Here is a 17,545-nt window from a genome sequence, read left to right on the forward strand (position 1 = left end):
CATATGGAATGGATGTGGCTTGTCGTGTAATGCACTCTATTCAATTTGTTACAGATCACAGAAGCAGTCACAGTAAAGACAGGAGGAAAACCAGGACAAGAAAACGGAAAGCGAGGAGCACTAGCCTGTCTGATGATTTGGCAGTGTTGAACGGTGGCTTGGCCACCAAGGCGATTTCTGCCTATGGGAACAAGACAGACAGCATGAGGGAAAGGAGGACGCACAGAAGAAACAAACGTTTCTTATCCTACCCACGGTTTGTAGAGGTGATGGTGGTCGCGGACCACAGGATGGTATCATACCACGGAGCAGACCTGCAACACTATGTTCTAACGTTAATGTCAATTGTAAGTATGCTCAGAAGAAGGTCATTCAAGAGCTCTTGAAATGCACCCTGGGGGAATGGGTTCCCCCCAGAGCTTTGGAGGGTTACTCAGGGCTGGCATTTCAACCTTTCAGGCAAGTGCCCGAAGGGAACCTGAGATGGCTCATTGGTTGCCTTTGTATGGTGATGACAAGGGTTATTAATGTGGAGTGTTTATTCTGTGTTAGAGACTTTGCTTCTTAGTTTAGAGGCCTAATTGCTGACTCTGCTGGTATCTCGCTAGTTGGAATTACGTACTCATTTCACAGATAAGCACGCTGAGTCTCAGAGGAGTTAGGTCACTTGACCACGGTCAGGTAAATCTAGCAAGTGGCTTAGATGTTGCAAGTGGCTTTATCTTGTCTACTTCCCTAAATCCACGATCTGATTTCTGAATTTTGCTCAGCCAGGTGTGTTTCTTCAGTCCTTCTGGGTGCTGCTGGCTGTGAATCAGAGTCACCCATGAGCTTTTGTTACATTCAGTAGTCTAATTAAGTAGCCCTGGGGCGAATCCTGGGAATCTATTTTTCTTCTCCCATTGAAATTGGATTGAATTAAAAACACTAAATTTGCATGATTAAAAAATCATTCCCTATATATATCATTTCATCAAAAGGAACCCAAATACTATGTATAATCATAATGCTCTTATAAAAAATGTAGAAAGAAAAAAAAAACAAATGAAACCTCAAACTATTGTTAGAAAATAAGTTTTCCATGCAAGTTCCCTGACCATTGCCCAATAAAAGCCACATATTTAATTTCACATGTTTTAAGAGGCATTATTTTTAGAAGAGAAAGAAGTGAGACTAATATTAATAGTATAATTTGTCTTATCTAAATATTATCATTTCAAAAATTACTAGTGAGATTTTATTGATTTTGTTTTTTACACCAACTTGTTTTATGCTCACAGCCCATCTCCATTTGGGCTGGCCACCTTTAAAGTGCTCCGTAGCCACATAGGGTGTTTGGCCACCACATTGGGCAGGCTAACGCTGGATATGTACCTAAGCTAATGACTTATGCAAATATGTGCATATACTGTTGGCCCTCTGTAGCTATAGATTCAGCATCTGTGGATTGAAAACATTTGGAAAACTAATTGAACTGTACTGAACACATATAGACTTTTTTTGTCATTATACGCTGAACAATACAATTATTTATATAGCATATAACATTATAAGAAACTATAAATCATCTGAAGCTGCTTTTAAAGCTTAGGGGATATGCAGAAGTTAGATGCAAAAATTATACCATTTTATGTGAGGGAACCTGAGCATCCTCGGGTTTTAGTATCCTTGAAAGTCCTGGAGTCAACCGCCCTGGATATGGAGAAACAACTGAGCAATTTTTTTTTTCACCTTATACAAAAAAGGAGCATCTCATGAGTTTAACACATTGCTATTATCTTGAACTAATAGGGATTGTTCCATAGCAGCCCAGATAGATCTGTCTAGCTCGTTTTTAGCCTTAGCTTGACATTCCTCTTTATAGACTAACCCTAATTTACCTGAACCTACTTTTTTTTTTTTTTTTGTACTGGGGACTGAGCCCAGGTGTGCTTAACCACTGAGCCCCATCCCCAGCCCTTTTTATGTATTATTTAGAGACAGGGTCTCACTGAGTTGCTTAGGGCCTCACTAAGTTACTAAGGCTGGCTTTGGACTCACGATCCTCCTGCCTTGGCCTCCTGAGCTGCTGGTATTATAGGCCAGTGCCACTGCACCTGGCCGGAACCTATTTTTAATAAATTCCACAGATGAGTGTGAAAGAACATGTTTGGGAATGTTGCATTAGGTTTTCCCCTTCCCACCCCATGGCTGGGGACCATTCCCCCATGCTGCCCCAACCCTGCCACCCCTCACTCTCTCACCCCCTCCCCTTGCTCAGTCCCATATGCCCCAGCTCTCTCATGACCAGAGGAAGAAAACCAACCTTCCACAGCCCCAAGTCCATATCTACGCCATGATTTCAGAAATGTAATGAGAATCTTGATGATACACACAGCTGGCCTAGACTGAGATTTCTGGCTCTGCCACTCACCACTGTATATTCAATTTCTCTGAGGCTTGGTTTCCTCATCAGTTGCACGGAGATTGTCATAGTAACCAGCCCAGAGTTTTGCTATGCAGACTGATTGCAAACGCCTATGGAGTTTTTCAGCAAGGATCTAGTTCATAATAAGCACTCCGTGAATGCTCGCCCTCATAATTAATTACAGCAAAATAAAACAAAAGCAGGTTTCTCAGGTTCTTGAGAATGCAGATGGGTGATAAGCATAAAGAACCACAGTTATTAGCGGAGGTAATTTTGTAAGTTAGCCATTGTGATTTTGTTAAGTTAGCGATCCAGGACTTCAGATGGGAGGAGAGACGGTAATTGGAAATTAATATCCAAATGTTTGGGTACAGAGAACTGTGAAGCAGCAATACAGTTTCGAGAGAAAATACCATTTGGCATTTAAACCTGTTTGAATTCATTATTATCTAAAAGTGCCATCTGTGGATTCACAAAGAGATTTCAATAAATGCATGTTGAATGAATGAAAACTCAGAACAACAGAATGTGTATATGTCATGGAACATAAAAAAGAGATGGAATCCAACCTAAGAAGTGAATTGCTTATTGCTTACAGAGAGTTCACAATTAACTTTGAAAAATTTATCTCGGTTGCAGGTAGCCTCTATCTATAAAGACCCAAGTATTGGAAATTTAATTAATATTGTTATTGTGAACTTAGTTGTGATTCATAATGAACAGGTAATCACGTTTTTTTTTCTTCTTTCTTCTATCTGTATCCGAAATGGCATCTCTGATTGGTATTGCTAGCAGAGACCAACCGTAATTCTTCTCTGTATTTAGGAAGGACCTTCCATATCTTTTAATGCCCAGACGACATTAAAAAATTTTTGCCAGTGGCAACATTCCAAGAACTATCCAGGTGGAATCCAGCATGATACAGCTGTGCTCGTAACCAGGTATGTGGATTTCTGATTCCTCCAATCTCTCTGTTCAGGTCAGGCTGACGGGATGGGGTCATCTAGAGCAACCTTTGTAGGACGTTTCTCAACTTAGATGCTATTGATGTCTTGGACCAGATAATCCCTTATGGGGTGCCCTGACTACTGCAGAACATTTAGTAGCACGTCTGCCCTTGGCTCACTACATATCAGTGGCACTTCGTCTTCTCAATGGTGACAGTGCCTCTAATCACTGTCCAGCATCCTCCTGGGGAGGAGGGAGGAGGTGAAGAATTACCCCTCCTTGAGAACGACTCCTGTGGAGGTGCCAGCTAAGAGTCAATTTGTTAGGCAGCTCTGAAAGTCAATGCCTTTATATACAGGGGACAGCTGCTGTTCAGATGAAGCAGGTTGTGGTGACTCGGATCAGAGTCCCATGATTTTGTAAGAAGCTAGAAATATGGATTGGGGGAGGGTCATGGGGGATTGAACCCAGGGGCACTTAAGCACTGAGTCACATCCCCAGCCCTTTTTAAAAAATATATATTTTATTTGCAGACAGGGTCTTGCTAAGTTTCTTAGGGCCTCACAAAGTTGCTGAGGCTGGCTTTGAACTTGCGATCCTCCTTCCTCAGCCTCCTAAGCTGCTGGGATTATAAGTATACACCACCATATCCAGTGAAATATGGGTTTTTTAAAAATGTGAAATCCCCCCAAATTTTAGTGTATTATAGTTATGCATAATAGTGGGGTTCAACAGCCATAAATGCATATAACATAATTTTCTCCATTTCAATTCCCAGCCCTCCCCCTTTCCTTTCCCTTCTCGATTCCCTGTGATCTCCTTCCTCTGCTCTATTGGTCTTCTTTCTATTTATTTTTTAATGGATGCATTATATTTACATGGTAGCACTTGTCTCAAAAGAGCAGGGTGTAGTGGCTCACGCCTGTAATCCCAGTGGCTCAGGAGGCTGAGGCAGCAGGATCACAAGTTCAAAGCCAGCCTCAGCAACTTAGAGAGGCCCTGAGCAACATAGTGAGACCCTGTCTCAAAATAAAATATTAAAAAGGACTAGGGATATAGCTCAGTGGTAAAGTGCCCCTAGGTTTAATCCCCAGGACCAAAAAATAAATAAATAAAAGTGTTTAAGACATTGCACAGGATAACAGAGAGTTGCTGGCCTAAACATACCTCCCATCCATTGTGCCGTACACTGGATTTTTCAAAAACTTTTTATTTATTTAAATTTTGCACAGTGCTGGTGATTGAACCAGGGCTTTTTTTTTTTTTTGCGGGGGGTGGGGGTGCTCCTTTAAGTGAAAAGCATTTAGCACTTTTTTAGGAATGTTTACAAATTATATATAAAATTACAATCACTCGTGGGTGTGTTGGTGCAGGCCTGTAATCCCAACACCTTGGGAGGCTGAGGCAAGAGAATCCCAAGTTCAAAGCCAGCCTCAGCAACTTATCGAGGCCCTAAGCAACTCAGTGAGACCCTGTCTCCAAATAAAATACAAAATAGGGCTGGGGATGGGGCTCAGTGGTTAAGAGCCCCTGAGAACTCCTTGGTACCAAAACATTTTTTTGCAAGTTACAATCACTTATGCTGGGTATTGGGGAAGTCCTGGCTAGAGAGGCAGCAGGAGCAATCTTCTTAATGTAGCTGTTAATCCTGAATCACTGCCTCCCAAAATGTTTGCATTGTAAAACCTGGGTCTTATTAGTTTGTTTTTGGGGAGCGAACCTCCCCCCAGCCCCCACACTTACCCCCCACTGTAGCATGTGGTACTGTGATGCCTAGAACCCTCTGAAGTATTTTCTTGTGTTGACCTTTGCTCTTTGGTGTCATCAAGGCCTAAGTCTGCTTTGCTTTCAGACAGGACATCTGCAGAGCTCATGACAAATGTGACACCTTAGGTGAGTCCTCCATTCATATTCTCTGTGGCTAAAACAGTTTGCTACACGTTTCTGTTCTAAGTCACAATTGCTCTTTAAAGTAAGTCCTTGTTGGTCTTTTCTTTCCCCTTTCTAATAGGTCTTGCTGAACTGGGAACCATCTGTGATCCCTACAGAAGCTGCTCTATCAGTGAAGATAGTGGACTGAGTACAGCGTTCACCATAGCCCATGAACTGGGCCACGTGTAAGTGTCACTTCAATAATGTCATTTAATTCGGAGTCACCTACAACTTGCATTCCTTGGCTTCTGTGAGCTTTTGCTTGATGTTAGGGTATGTGAGTCACTTTCCATGTCACAGTAGAGTTTCAAGGTTAAAGAACTTTGAACCTAGTTGGGAGAAGTGACCTTGACTTCCAAAGTTAAAGGAACACAGTGCACCGAACCCTCTTCAGCCAGAGCTTGTGTTTTAGTCAGCTTTTTACTGCTGCGACTAAAAGACCTGACAGAACAACAGTGGGGAAGGAGTAGTTTATTTGGGGGCTCAGGGTTTCCGAGGTCTCAGTCCACAGACAGCAGGCTCCATTTCTCTGGGCTCCAGGTGAGACTGAACATCATGGAGGAAGAGTGTGGTGGAGGGAAGCAGCTCACATGTGATCAGGAAGCAGAGAGAGACTCCACTCTCCAGAGACAAATAGAGACCCCAAAGCCACGCCCCCAATGCCCCCTCCTCTAGCCACACCCACCTGCCCCCAGCCACCACCCAGTTAATCCCATCAGGGATCCATTCACTGGTTGGGTTAAGGCTCTCACAACCCAGTCATGTCTCCTCTGAACCTTCTTGCATGTTTCACACATGAGCTTTTGGGGGATACCTCACATATAAACCACAAGAGCTTCTGTGTTTTCAGTAAAACTGCTCCAGTTTGGTATGCAAAATCTAATAACAGATTTTCCTTCTGGGAACTGGGGGAACAGGGCCTTTCCACTTCCCTCAGGACCACGTCTTGGTCTAGAAGGGTCCCCGACACTGTCCTGGCCCCCAAGATTTTTACGAGTCCAGCTCACTTCTTCATTGAGCTATGCATAGCTGTAATTGAGACAGGAAGCACCTGCAGACTGTAATGTCCCTCTTTCAGGGAAGAGAGTGAGCCAGGATATGCAGAAAACAGTCATTTCCTAATCAAGGCCTCCAAGCACCTGGCTATAATGAAATGGGTCTTCCCTTTTGTTTCTGTAGAGACAGAGCCCGGTTAGAATGTGGGCTCATCAATGTGAATTGACTAGAAATTGGTCTGATTTTCAATCTGCAATTTTTTCTTTCTATAATAATCAAATCACTTACCCTCTATATTTGGAAAATAACTTTTCTCAATCGATGCCATTAGTAGAACATCCCCACATGTCTATTTGTGTGTCAGACGCTGACTTTAGAGCTAACGTTATACAATCGGCAAGCTTTTCGTGCAGGTGTTTTCTGGATTCACCTGTGGGCAGTGCGCTCACACAGATCAAGATGCCCACAGGCACACACAGGTATCTCCAAGCTTCAGAAGCAGTGGGTGTATCTTCAAATGAAGACCTTTCAATCGTATTTTAAGAATACATTCCTCATCCTGAAAGGGAGAGCTCCAGATGACAACTAACTGAGAACATAAAGAGCCATGGCTTTCTAGGTAGCCGCTGTGACAGTCCCCAGCATCTTCTCTGCCCTGAAGGCTCCTAAGGCACCTCCATGAACCTCAAGGACTCCTTGAGAAATTCCAATTTCAGTCCCCCTCCCCTCGGTCCCCTTTGACCTTCATCAAGTCATTAGACCTCTCTGTGGCTCAGTTCCTCATCAGCAAAATGTGGGTAATAGCCCAGTCATCCCTGTGTGTCTGTGGGGGCTGATTCCAGGACCCTCGTGGATAGGGAAATGTGCAGATTTGCAAGTCTTTTTTATAAACTTTTTTATACTTTTTTTTTTTTTTGGTAAAATGGATTGAACCCAGGGGCAACTTAACCACTGAGCCACATCCCCAGCCCTATTTTGTATTTTATTTAGAGATAGGGCCTCACTGAAATGCTTAGGGCCTCACTAAGTTGCTGAGGCTGGCTTTGAACTTGAGATCCTCCTCCTTTAGCCTCCCAAGCTGCTGGAATGATAGGGGTGCACTACTGCACCCAGCTATACCTTTATTTTATTTATTTATTTTTATGTGGCGCTGAGGATGGAACCCAGTGCCTCACATGTGTTAGACAAGCACTCCACCACTGAGCCACAACCCCAGCCCTGAAAAGACTTGGCTCTTACTATTTAACCAGGGTTCCATAAATATTTACTATAATTTAACCCCTGCCACGAGCAAATGTGTCTGGCATCTGGATAAAAACAAATTGTTATTTCATATGATGAAGTAAACTTGATTTCATTAAGTAAACTTGATTTCATGATGGGATAGGATTATCTGCCAGTTACCTTGCACCACAGAGAAGCAAGCTGAGGTTTGAACACTTCCTGGTTGTACAATGGATGCCTCTGGAGTGAGGGACACCATCATTCCCGGCCCCCTTCCTCTGACTAAGCCAAGAATGGCAAGTATGTATTCATGCAGCTGCCAGGTTCCCTCCCAGGCCCAGGAGGACGGGGGCGGTCCTCAGGGCCTTCTGGGGTCAGAACCTGGGTTAGTTTAAGAACGCTTTGTGCCGGTTTTCATCAAGCCAGCCCCCATATGGTGACCTTGGCACAGAGCACAAGACTATTGCCATCGCTGAGTCCCGCCTGCTCCATCTGCATGCCTCTGGTCTCCATGATCATCATTTTCTTTCATGAAAATGGGCACCCACTTTACAGACCTTTTTAATGACCTACCTGCCCAGGTGTATCATTTGTCATCTGGGGCCCAAAACAGAAGATGCCAAGACTCACAGTCAGCTCCTTATTAGAAAGCTTGGGCTTCAGAATTTTTATTTTTTATTTTTGTTTTTTAGTTTTTTGATGCCAGCAATTGAACCCAGGGGCACTCAACTACTAAGCCCCATCCCCAGCCCTATTTATATTTTATTTAGAGACAGGGTCTCACTGAGTTGCTTAGGGCCTCGCTTTTTCGGAGGCTGGTTTTGAACTCGCCATCCTCCTGCCTCAGCCTCCCGAGCCGGTGGGGTTACAGGTGGGCACCACTGCGCCCAGCTTGTCGTGTTCTCCACCCCATCTCAGGTAGCTTCAGATCTGTTCTGCTGCCCTGGACTCCAATTCTGATCCATAACCCAGTAGCCTCGGTGCTCATGGCGCCCGCCCTGGTGTCCCCTAGGTTCAACATGCCGCACGACGACAACAACAAGTGTAAAGAAGAGGGCGTCAAGAGCCCCCAGCATGTCATGGCGCCGACGCTGAACTTCTACACCAACCCCTGGATGTGGTCCAAGTGCAGTCGGAAATACATCACCGAGTTTTTGGAGTAAGACGCCACTTTCTCTTAACCGGGTTCCTGGGGCAGATTCCTAGCCAGTGTTCAGAAGGTCAGGGCAGAGCCGAGGAGGAGCCTGGGGTCTGAAAGGGAACCCCAGTTGGGCTTGGACATGTGTGGCCACCTGGGAAGAGGCCCTGTAAAGGCCCGAACGAAAGCCACCCACATCTCTGCACCTGTAGCTTAGTGACCTGGGCACAGGAAGGGCGGGATCAGGAGATGATCCCCAAGGGGGTAGAAATTGGAGCAGCCTCCGTGTGGTTGAATGGAGGGTGCGTGTCTCTCCTACTCTCCTTACCACTCCCCTTCCCTTTTTATCTGTCTTTCCTTTTCCTGTTTTTGTTTGTTGGTTGGTTTGTTTGGTACCAGGGATTGAACCCAGAGGCACTCAACCACTGAGCCCCATCCCCAGCCCTTTTTAGATTTTATTTAGAGACAGGGTCTCCCTACGTTGCTTGGGGCCTAGATGCTGAGGCCAGCTCTGAACTCATGATCCTCCTGCCTCAGCCTCCTGAGTTTATTTAATTATTTATTTTTAACTTCCGTCTCAGCTGCTCAAAGATCCAGTTTCATTATAAAATTGCCCCAATGTCACAAATATATTGGTCTTCTCTCCCAGTTACCAAAAAGCACCAAAGTTAAAGCAAAAACCCCAGGTTTCTGCAACTACAGGGAATGGGTGGATTTCTTCATCAGAACTCAGGGGTGACACTTTCCCAAAACAGGGAAAACATCCTTTGCAAAAAAAAAAATAAAGTGAAAGAACTGGAGGATTCCATTTTTCCTCTTCGTCAGGGGATGTTTTCTTTCTGTGAGTCACTGATTTCCTTACTCATCCCTTTGGCAAACACTTATTAAGCACCTGCTGCTGTGGACCGGGCCCTGTACTTGAATGAAGGAGACACTGTCTTCCTGCCTTCGACTGTAAGAAGCTTACAGTCTTTTGGGGAAGACGATCAAAAAATAAGCTGGTAACTGCCTCCAAATGCAACCAGTGCCCTAAGATATTCATACTTCCTGTATGTTGTATGTAGATCTGGTTCTAGAAGTATACACCAAGGATACAACTCCAACTTCTGGACTTAAGATGGATGAAAAGAATAAAGCCGGCTGCGCTTGATGGCACTCACCTGTAATCCCAGAGGCAGAGGCAGAAGGATCAGGAGTTTGAGGCCAGCCTCAGCAAGTTAATGAGGCCCTAGGCAACTCAGTGAGACCTTGTTTCTAAATAAAATAAAAAATAGGGTTGGGAATGGGGCTCAGTGGTTAAGCACCCCTGGGTTCAATCCCTGGTACCAAAAGAATATAAAAAAGAAGAAGAAAGCCAAGATCAAAAAGGAACTGTCCTCTCTTCATTGGACTGGGGTGTGGCCTCCACATTGAGGGGACCTTTGTCAGTCCCTCCTCTTACCTTCTGTGTGTCTCTACTTCCTGCAGCACCGGGTATGGCGAGTGTCTGCTTAACGAACCCGAATCCAGACCCTACCCCCTGCCTCCCCAGCTACCTGGCCTCCTTTACAACGTGAATAAGCAATGTGAGCTCATCTTTGGCCCTGGTTCCCAGGTGTGCCCCTACATGGTAAGTGTTTGGGGCTGTTTCTGTCCTCATCAGATTTGGGACGTCTTGCTCTGCCTGGCTTCCCGTTAGCTTCTCACTCAGCCCAAGGACAGTCAAACATGCAGTTGGCACTTAGGGGGATCACTGTGCTGATGGTATCAGTCATGCTCCATACGTCGGCGCCCTGTGGCATCTCTTATTTTCCCCTCCTGACTGGCCAGAAGGGACATGCTATTGCAAGTGTGAGGTGGGGCTCCCAGGGGGTGCAGGGGCAGAGCTGGTAATCCCAGAGCTTGGGTGTTTCTCTCTCCTTGTCTTCTCTCATGCCCTCCTCCGACTTGTCCGAGTGACTTACAGCGATTCAGTAAAGATGACACAGGAGGCAGACCTGGCTGCTCCTCCTAGCTTGCCAGCCTTGGGTCCTGGGTCCACTTGGAGCTTCAGATCTTTTCTGGTGGTTGTTCACCGGGCTGCTGTGGTTTGTGCCGTGAATATCTGGACCAGTGATATCACCTAGGGGTGACTGGGTAGAAATGAGGAGAATGGTGCTCCTGTGGGTTGTCCCGCTCTGTCCCTTTGGGGCTGTGTGTGTGTGTTGCTGGGAGACCCTTCAGAGGTTGCAGAGTAAGTTGCAAGAAGTACAGTGATTCCATGGAAATAATTTAAAAATTTGAGTCACTCTACCTTAATAATACCCATTTATATGTTACCCATGATGGCACGAATTAAGAGTCATTGACTCTGAGGCGGGAGGATCACGAGTTCAAAGCCAGCCTCAGCAACTTAGTGAGGCCCTGAGCAACTCAGGGAGACCCTGTCTCTAAATAAAACATAAAATAGGGCTGGGGATGTGGCTCAGTGGTTGAGTGCCCCTGGGTTCAATCCCTGGTACCAAAAAAAAAAAAAAAAAAGGAGTCATTGAAGTGTTAAACAAAAGAAAGGTTAAGCATATTTTAGTATCTCCATTTAGTGGAATATTACATAGCAGATGAAAATGATCTACGCAAGACACATGTTCCTGCTCATGTAATTTAAGTTAAAGAATAAGATGAATAATTGCATAGAGTGTGTCTTCAAGTCTCAAAAGAGGGGGAAAAGTGACAGGGAATGGGTGGAGAGCTCGAGGGACTTTTTTTTCCCTATTTTTCAGAGTATATATTTAGTTCTTTCTTAATTTTTCTACCATAAGCCTGATTGATTTTGTTTTATTTTAATAATTAGGAAAAATATAAATTAGAGAAATCTTTTTTTTTAAAGTATGCATTGAAATAGCTAAAGTAAATCTTTCTTTTAAATTTTTTTATTTTCTAGTTGTGTTGTCAATACCTTTATTTATTTTTATTTATTTATTTATTTTATGTGGTGCTGAGGATTGAACCCAGGGCCTTGTACATGCTAGGTGAGTGCTGTACCGCTGAGCCACAACCCCAGCCCTGCTAAAATAAATCTTTAAAACATAGTATTCAGAGGAAGAACAATGTTTCAGAATGTATCAAAATCAGTTTGCATGAAGCTTAAATGCTGTGTAACTGCTAGATTTTTATGCTGTTGTGTAAAAACTTTGGGACCAATGAAGTCATCATCAATCAGAGTGGGTCACCTCTGCAGAGAAGAAGCAAGGAAGAGACAGACCCAGGATGGGTACAAAAGGTTTTAGCTTACCTGTGAACTCTTCTTTCCTTAACAGGGCAATGGGTACATAGGTATCCATTATGTTATTATTTTTTCTTTTGCTCATTTTTATTTGTTCTTTCTTGATGTACATGATAGTAGAGTATATCTTGACATATCATACATACATGGAGTATATCTTATTCTAATTAGGATCCCATTCTTGTGGTTGTCCCTGGTTGTGTGCTCATATATGAACACAGGAAAGTTCTATCCCATTCACTCCACTGTCTTTCCCATTCCCATCCCCCTCCCTGCCCTTCATTCTCCTTTGTCTAACCCAGTGAACTTCTATTCTCCCTCCCTTCATTATCTCTGCATATCAGAGAGAACATTTTATCTTTTTTTTTTTTGGGACTGGCTTATTTCACTTAGCATGATAATCTCCAGTTCCATTCATTTACCAGCAAATGCCACAATTCCATTCTTCTTTAAGTTTGAGTAATATTCCATTATGTGTATATACCACATTTTCTTTATTCATTCATTTGTTGAAGGATGCCAAGGTTGGTTCCATACTTTAGCTATTGTGAATTGAGCTGTTATAAACATTGTTGTGGCTGTGTCACTGTAGTATGCTGATTTTTAAAAGTCCTTTGGGTATATGCCGAGGAGTGGGATAGCTGGGTCAAAGGTGGTTTCATTCCCAGTTTTCTGAGGAATCTCCATACTGCTTTCCAGAGTGATTGCACCAATTTGCAGTCCCATCAGCAATGGATGAATGAATCTTTTCTCTACATCCTCACCGACATTTTTTGTTGCTTGTATTCTTGATGATTGCCATTCTGACTGGAGGGAGATGGAATCTCTGTGTAATTTTGATTTGCATTTCTCTAATTTCTAGAGATATTGAGCATTTTTTCGTATCTTTTTGACCATTCATATTTCTTCTTCTGTGAAGTGCTTTATGTTACTTTTTAATACTTTGTGTAGGTCTGAAATATTGTACACTATCTAATACCTTCTATCCTCTAACAACCCCTAAAAGCCTTAGAAACGATTCATAATATGATCATGATAATACATGGCCCTAGTAGAAGCACACACACAGAGACATACACACACACATGCATGAATGCACTTTGAGTCAGGCCAAACTGAAACACAAATCATATCTGATCACTCCCTAACTCAACAACCAAACTCACATCACACAATTCCCACATGCTCCTTTGTCTCTCTGAACCTCAGTCTCTTCATCTGTATATCTCAAATGCATGGTGGGTCCCCTTTTATGCTACACTCTATCCTCCCAGGCAGACAGGGCTGCTCAGGGCTGCTCGTTATCACCCTGGGACTATTTCATCATTTAATGAAGGAAAAAAAATCCCTTTCCAAGTTCCCCTATACCTTTGGCAAAGCATTCATTGAAAGATTCTGTCTTAATTCCACTGTCTCTTCATTCAACTGAATCGAGCAGGTGCAGTGTAGACGGCTCTGGTGCAATAACGTGGATGGGGCTCACAAAGGCTGCCGGACTCAGCACACGCCCTGGGCCGACGGGACTGAGTGTGAGCCTGGAAAGGCAAGTACCCCCCATTGCCTCTCCCCACCCTGGGGCTGCAGAGAAAGGTTCAGGGAGCTTTTGAAAATGTGAGACTCACATGATGGCATGATCCTGACACCAGAGATCATTATTGCCTGCATGTGGGGACAGTCTCCCAATTGAACACTTCTCTCATTTGAGCCATTCTGAAATTCTAATGCCGTGTGCAGGAGTGTTTTTTGGATTGTTTGCTTTCTGTTTTGAGAGCGGCACTGCAAACTTGACGGAGCATCTCAGAATCAGGAGGTGCAGAGAACGGATTCTGTCCTCTCCTGTGACACCAGGCTCTTGCCAGCCTCTGCTGTTCCCTTTAAGGAGAGATGATGTCACTTGGTACATATCCAAGTCCAGATTCTCATGAGCTACTACTTGTCATGGTTCCCAGTGATTTTGTTAATAACTAAACGAAATCCACTCCTTGTGTGGCCCGGGGACAGCTGTGTCCCACGCACCTAGGGGTATGATTAACTTACCCTCCTGTCCTGTGTGCATCGAAAAATCAGAGTCATGAGTTAGTGATATCATCATCCCTCCCCCCCAAAATTTGGTGGCACAAAGTTTGAGAGATAAATCCTGATTCTTTTTTTTTTTCTTTTTATTTTGTAATTCTGTAAGGATGAATGCATTTAGCATTGACAGTGATCCAGTCGCTGGATTCTATTTCTGAGATTTGTCGTCTTTATATGTAGGTAGTTCTTCTACCCGTTAGCTATCTTACTCACGTTTATAACTCTTCATTCTCATTCATCTTCTTTCCTTTTACTTTGTAGAATTATTAGGACCCAGAATGGCTCCTTCAAAGGGATCTTAATTGATAACAGGGTTTTACTCCCACTTCCCCATTTTTTTTTTTTTTGTACCAGGGATTAAACTCAGGGGCACTTAACCACTGAGCCCCATCCCCAGCCTTATTTTGTATTTTATTTAGAGACAGGGTCTCACTGAGTGGCTTAGGGCCTCGCTAAGTTGCGGAGGCTGGCTTTGAACTCGCCATCCTCCTGCCTCAGCCTCCTGAGCCGCCAGGCTGACAAGTGTGCATCACCGTACCAGCACAATAGGTCCATTTTAATAGTATTCTAGAAGAGTGGCCAAGTCTAACGGCTTTTACTGAAGGTGTGGGGATGTACAGGTACTCTTAAGATCATGCATTTTGCAAATGCTGGAGAAGGTACCCAGGCTGGCATAGGAGTGCCTTGTGATTTTTCTTGTTTAGTGTTGATTTCACAGAATTGGCCGTGTGGGTCTCCGGTCTGCATGCCAGCATTCCAACTCCCGTTGCCGCTGGGTTAATTTTTTTTTTCTTTCTGTTCTCTCTGCCCTGCTCCCTCCGTAGTAATCCATCTTGGGCTGCTGACACAGTGTTATTTTGATGAATGACTCACTAATGTCTCTTTATTTGCTGTGCTCTCTTGTTAAGTCCATTAACATTTCATTTTAACCCTGTTTTTTGAGTCCAGAGAATCCTTGAATTGAAGTTGGCCTCCACATTTACCTTCCAACCTCTTAGATAGATGCATGGATATAAAATATCAGCTAAATAGTTTGGGACACTTTTAAGAAAGGCTGACTTTTTTTGGCTCTAGTTCCATCCACCAGCCACTTAAAGCTTTGTTATGATGTAATGGCAATTCCCATATAGAATTAAGATTTGTCGGATTTGCCTGGTAAATAGTTTGAGGGTTTTTTTTGTTTTATACTGGGGATTGAACCCAGGGGCACTCGACCACTGAGCCTCATCCTCAGCCCTTTTTATATTTTATTTAGAGACAGGGTCTCACTGAGTTGCTTAGGGCCTCACTAAGTTGCTGAGGCTGGCTTTGAACTCGTGATCTTCCTGCCTCAGCCTCCTGAGCTGCTGGGATTACAGGCCTGCTCCACTGTGATTGCCACTGTGCCCAGCCAGTTTTTGTTTTGTTTTGTTTTGTTTAAACATATTTCCCAAACATCCCCAGCTTGTATCACCCTATTCCTCTGAGTTTCTTTCTCTGTTTTGGATTCCTGGTAGCAAGATGGGAAGGCTGAATTTCACCTTGATTTTGTGTTAGTTAAGAATTTTGTTCAGGTTCAATCCAATTATTGTGTTTTAAGCAAATTGCCTCTTTATATGATACAAAAACTAGACAAGTTATGGAGCTATTATGTGGCTCATGCCTGTAATCCCAGCAGCTCGGGAGGCTGAGGCAGGAAGATCACGAGTTCAAAGCCAGCCTCAGCAACTCCGTGAGACTCTATTTCTAAATAAAATATAAAAAAGGGCTGAGGATATTAGGGGCTGGGGTTGTAGCTCAGTGGTAGAACACTTAGCATGTGTGAGGCCCTAGGTTCCATCCTCGTACCACATAAAAATAAATAAAATAAAGGTACTGTGTCCATCTACAACTAAGGGAAAAAAAAGAAATGGAGGTCATGCTAGTCCCTTATCTGAAGGGCTGGAGGTCTGAAGGGGCTCAGATTCCAGAGTTTTCTTGGACTGTGGGATATTCACATGCACGTAGTGAGCACCTTGGTGACGGGACCCAGGTCCTGTGCACCTTGGACACACAGATTGAGGACAGTTGTCCACGATATTTCTGGTCTCCCTTGGTTCTGATCAGCACCCACCACGTCAAGCCCAGTGGGGAACCGTGACCGTGGCCTCGTGCCCACCCTTAACAAGTCTGGGATTCGGGGCCTTCTGGGTTTTGCGTTTTGGAACCGGGATAGTCAACCTGCTCAGAGCAGTGCCCGGCCCTGGTCAGTGTGGATGCCCACCGGCACCCCAATCCTACCTAAGCTGCACCCTGTGCTCAGCTGTTCCCAAGGCCTCCTGTCATCAGACCCAGGACAGCCTGGTCAGAGGGGCTCCCTTTCCAGCTGTGGACACAGACTCCCACCCTGCCCTGGGCCACAGAGCCAGTTTCTAGGAGCCACCGCTACAGCAGAGGCCTGCTGATCTGTTGACCTTTGACCCGAGGCTGCTTGGTCCTGGGTGTGGCCACGTGTGGCTACCATGCACTTGAAATGCCAGTCTGGTCTGGGGTGCACTGACATGCAAAATACAGCCAGGTTGTGGACCCTAGAGGGCAAGAGAAAGCTTCCTGCAGTGGCCGCCTCTCATTCTGTCATCAGACCCAGGACATGTGTGAGGCCCTAGGTTCCCTGATACTTTGCAAGTGTTTGAGATATTGGGTGGTACTGAGTGTATATCAACATTATTTATTATTTATATAGTGATAGACATAATATGATGATATATGGTATATTATATGTGATGGTATATTGTATGTGATTATTATAGCATCAATAATTATTAATATATATGTTATTATGATGTTATGTGTTGCATATAGTATATGCATGTATACATATACATATACACACATATACATATATGACATACATATCTTATATCACATATAGTATATGTGTATGCACATAAGTATACATATAATATTTATGTATGTCATTCATAATATTTGTAATATATATGTTTATTATTTATAATTGTAATATATGTGTGAATATACATATATCACATGTATATTACATCTATATATTCATATATTACATGCATATTATGTGTATAAAATATATATGTGTATATAACATGTATATACATGGAATATATGCATGTATATGTAATATATATTTATAATGTTATACATATTAGGTAGGTGTATGATTATGCATATATGTGCATATATAATCATACATATGTGTGTATAATTATACACACATACATCATACACATATAATATATAAACATATATTAGCAATATCATATATGTCTATACATTCATATATAACATTTCAAACATGTGATATATATAATGTCTTTCCTAGGCACACATACCTATGATAATGTCTGATTTCTAGATTTGGCATGGTAAGGGATTAACAGCAATAGTTGACAATAAAATAGAAAAATCAAAGTAATTTTTATACTGACTGCATGTAGAATTAATAATGTTTTTAGATATACTGGGTTAAATACCATTAGGATTTATTTCGATTTTTGTTTCCAAAATGCTTTAGTGTGCTTCTAGAATTCTCCGTCCTCTCTTGGGCCTGGTTAGCTCCTCCTGGGCGGGGGCTCCAGGCCCAGCTGCCCTCTTG

At 43.4% G+C, this 17,545-nt stretch overlaps 1 protein-coding gene across 2 annotated transcripts in view; it reads left to right on the top strand.

The window, feature by feature from the left end:
- Adamts9 (ADAM metallopeptidase with thrombospondin type 1 motif 9) overlaps nt 1-17,545 on the top strand; it is a 157,095-nt gene that overhangs the window by 27,333 nt on the left and 112,217 nt on the right. Inside the window, exons 4-11 of one of the 2 annotated variants that reach the window (XM_027954537.2) lie at nt 55-347; nt 3,047-3,130; nt 3,233-3,348; nt 5,208-5,248; nt 5,367-5,472; nt 8,520-8,666; nt 10,113-10,254; nt 13,325-13,429. In XM_027954537.2, the coding sequence (XP_027810338.2) occupies nt 55-347; nt 3,047-3,130; nt 3,233-3,348; nt 5,208-5,248; nt 5,367-5,472; nt 8,520-8,666; nt 10,113-10,254; nt 13,325-13,429 (1,034 nt within the window). The remainder of the gene's footprint in view (nt 1-54; nt 348-3,046; nt 3,131-3,232; nt 3,349-5,207; nt 5,249-5,366; nt 5,473-8,519; nt 8,667-10,112; nt 10,255-13,324; nt 13,430-17,545) is intronic. The other variant, XM_027954538.2, reaches the window with a different exon arrangement.

The sequence above is a fragment of the Marmota flaviventris genome, chromosome 1 (assembly GCF_047511675.1).
Source record: "Marmota flaviventris isolate mMarFla1 chromosome 1, mMarFla1.hap1, whole genome shotgun sequence".
NCBI classification, from domain to species: domain Eukaryota; kingdom Metazoa; phylum Chordata; class Mammalia; order Rodentia; family Sciuridae; genus Marmota; species Marmota flaviventris.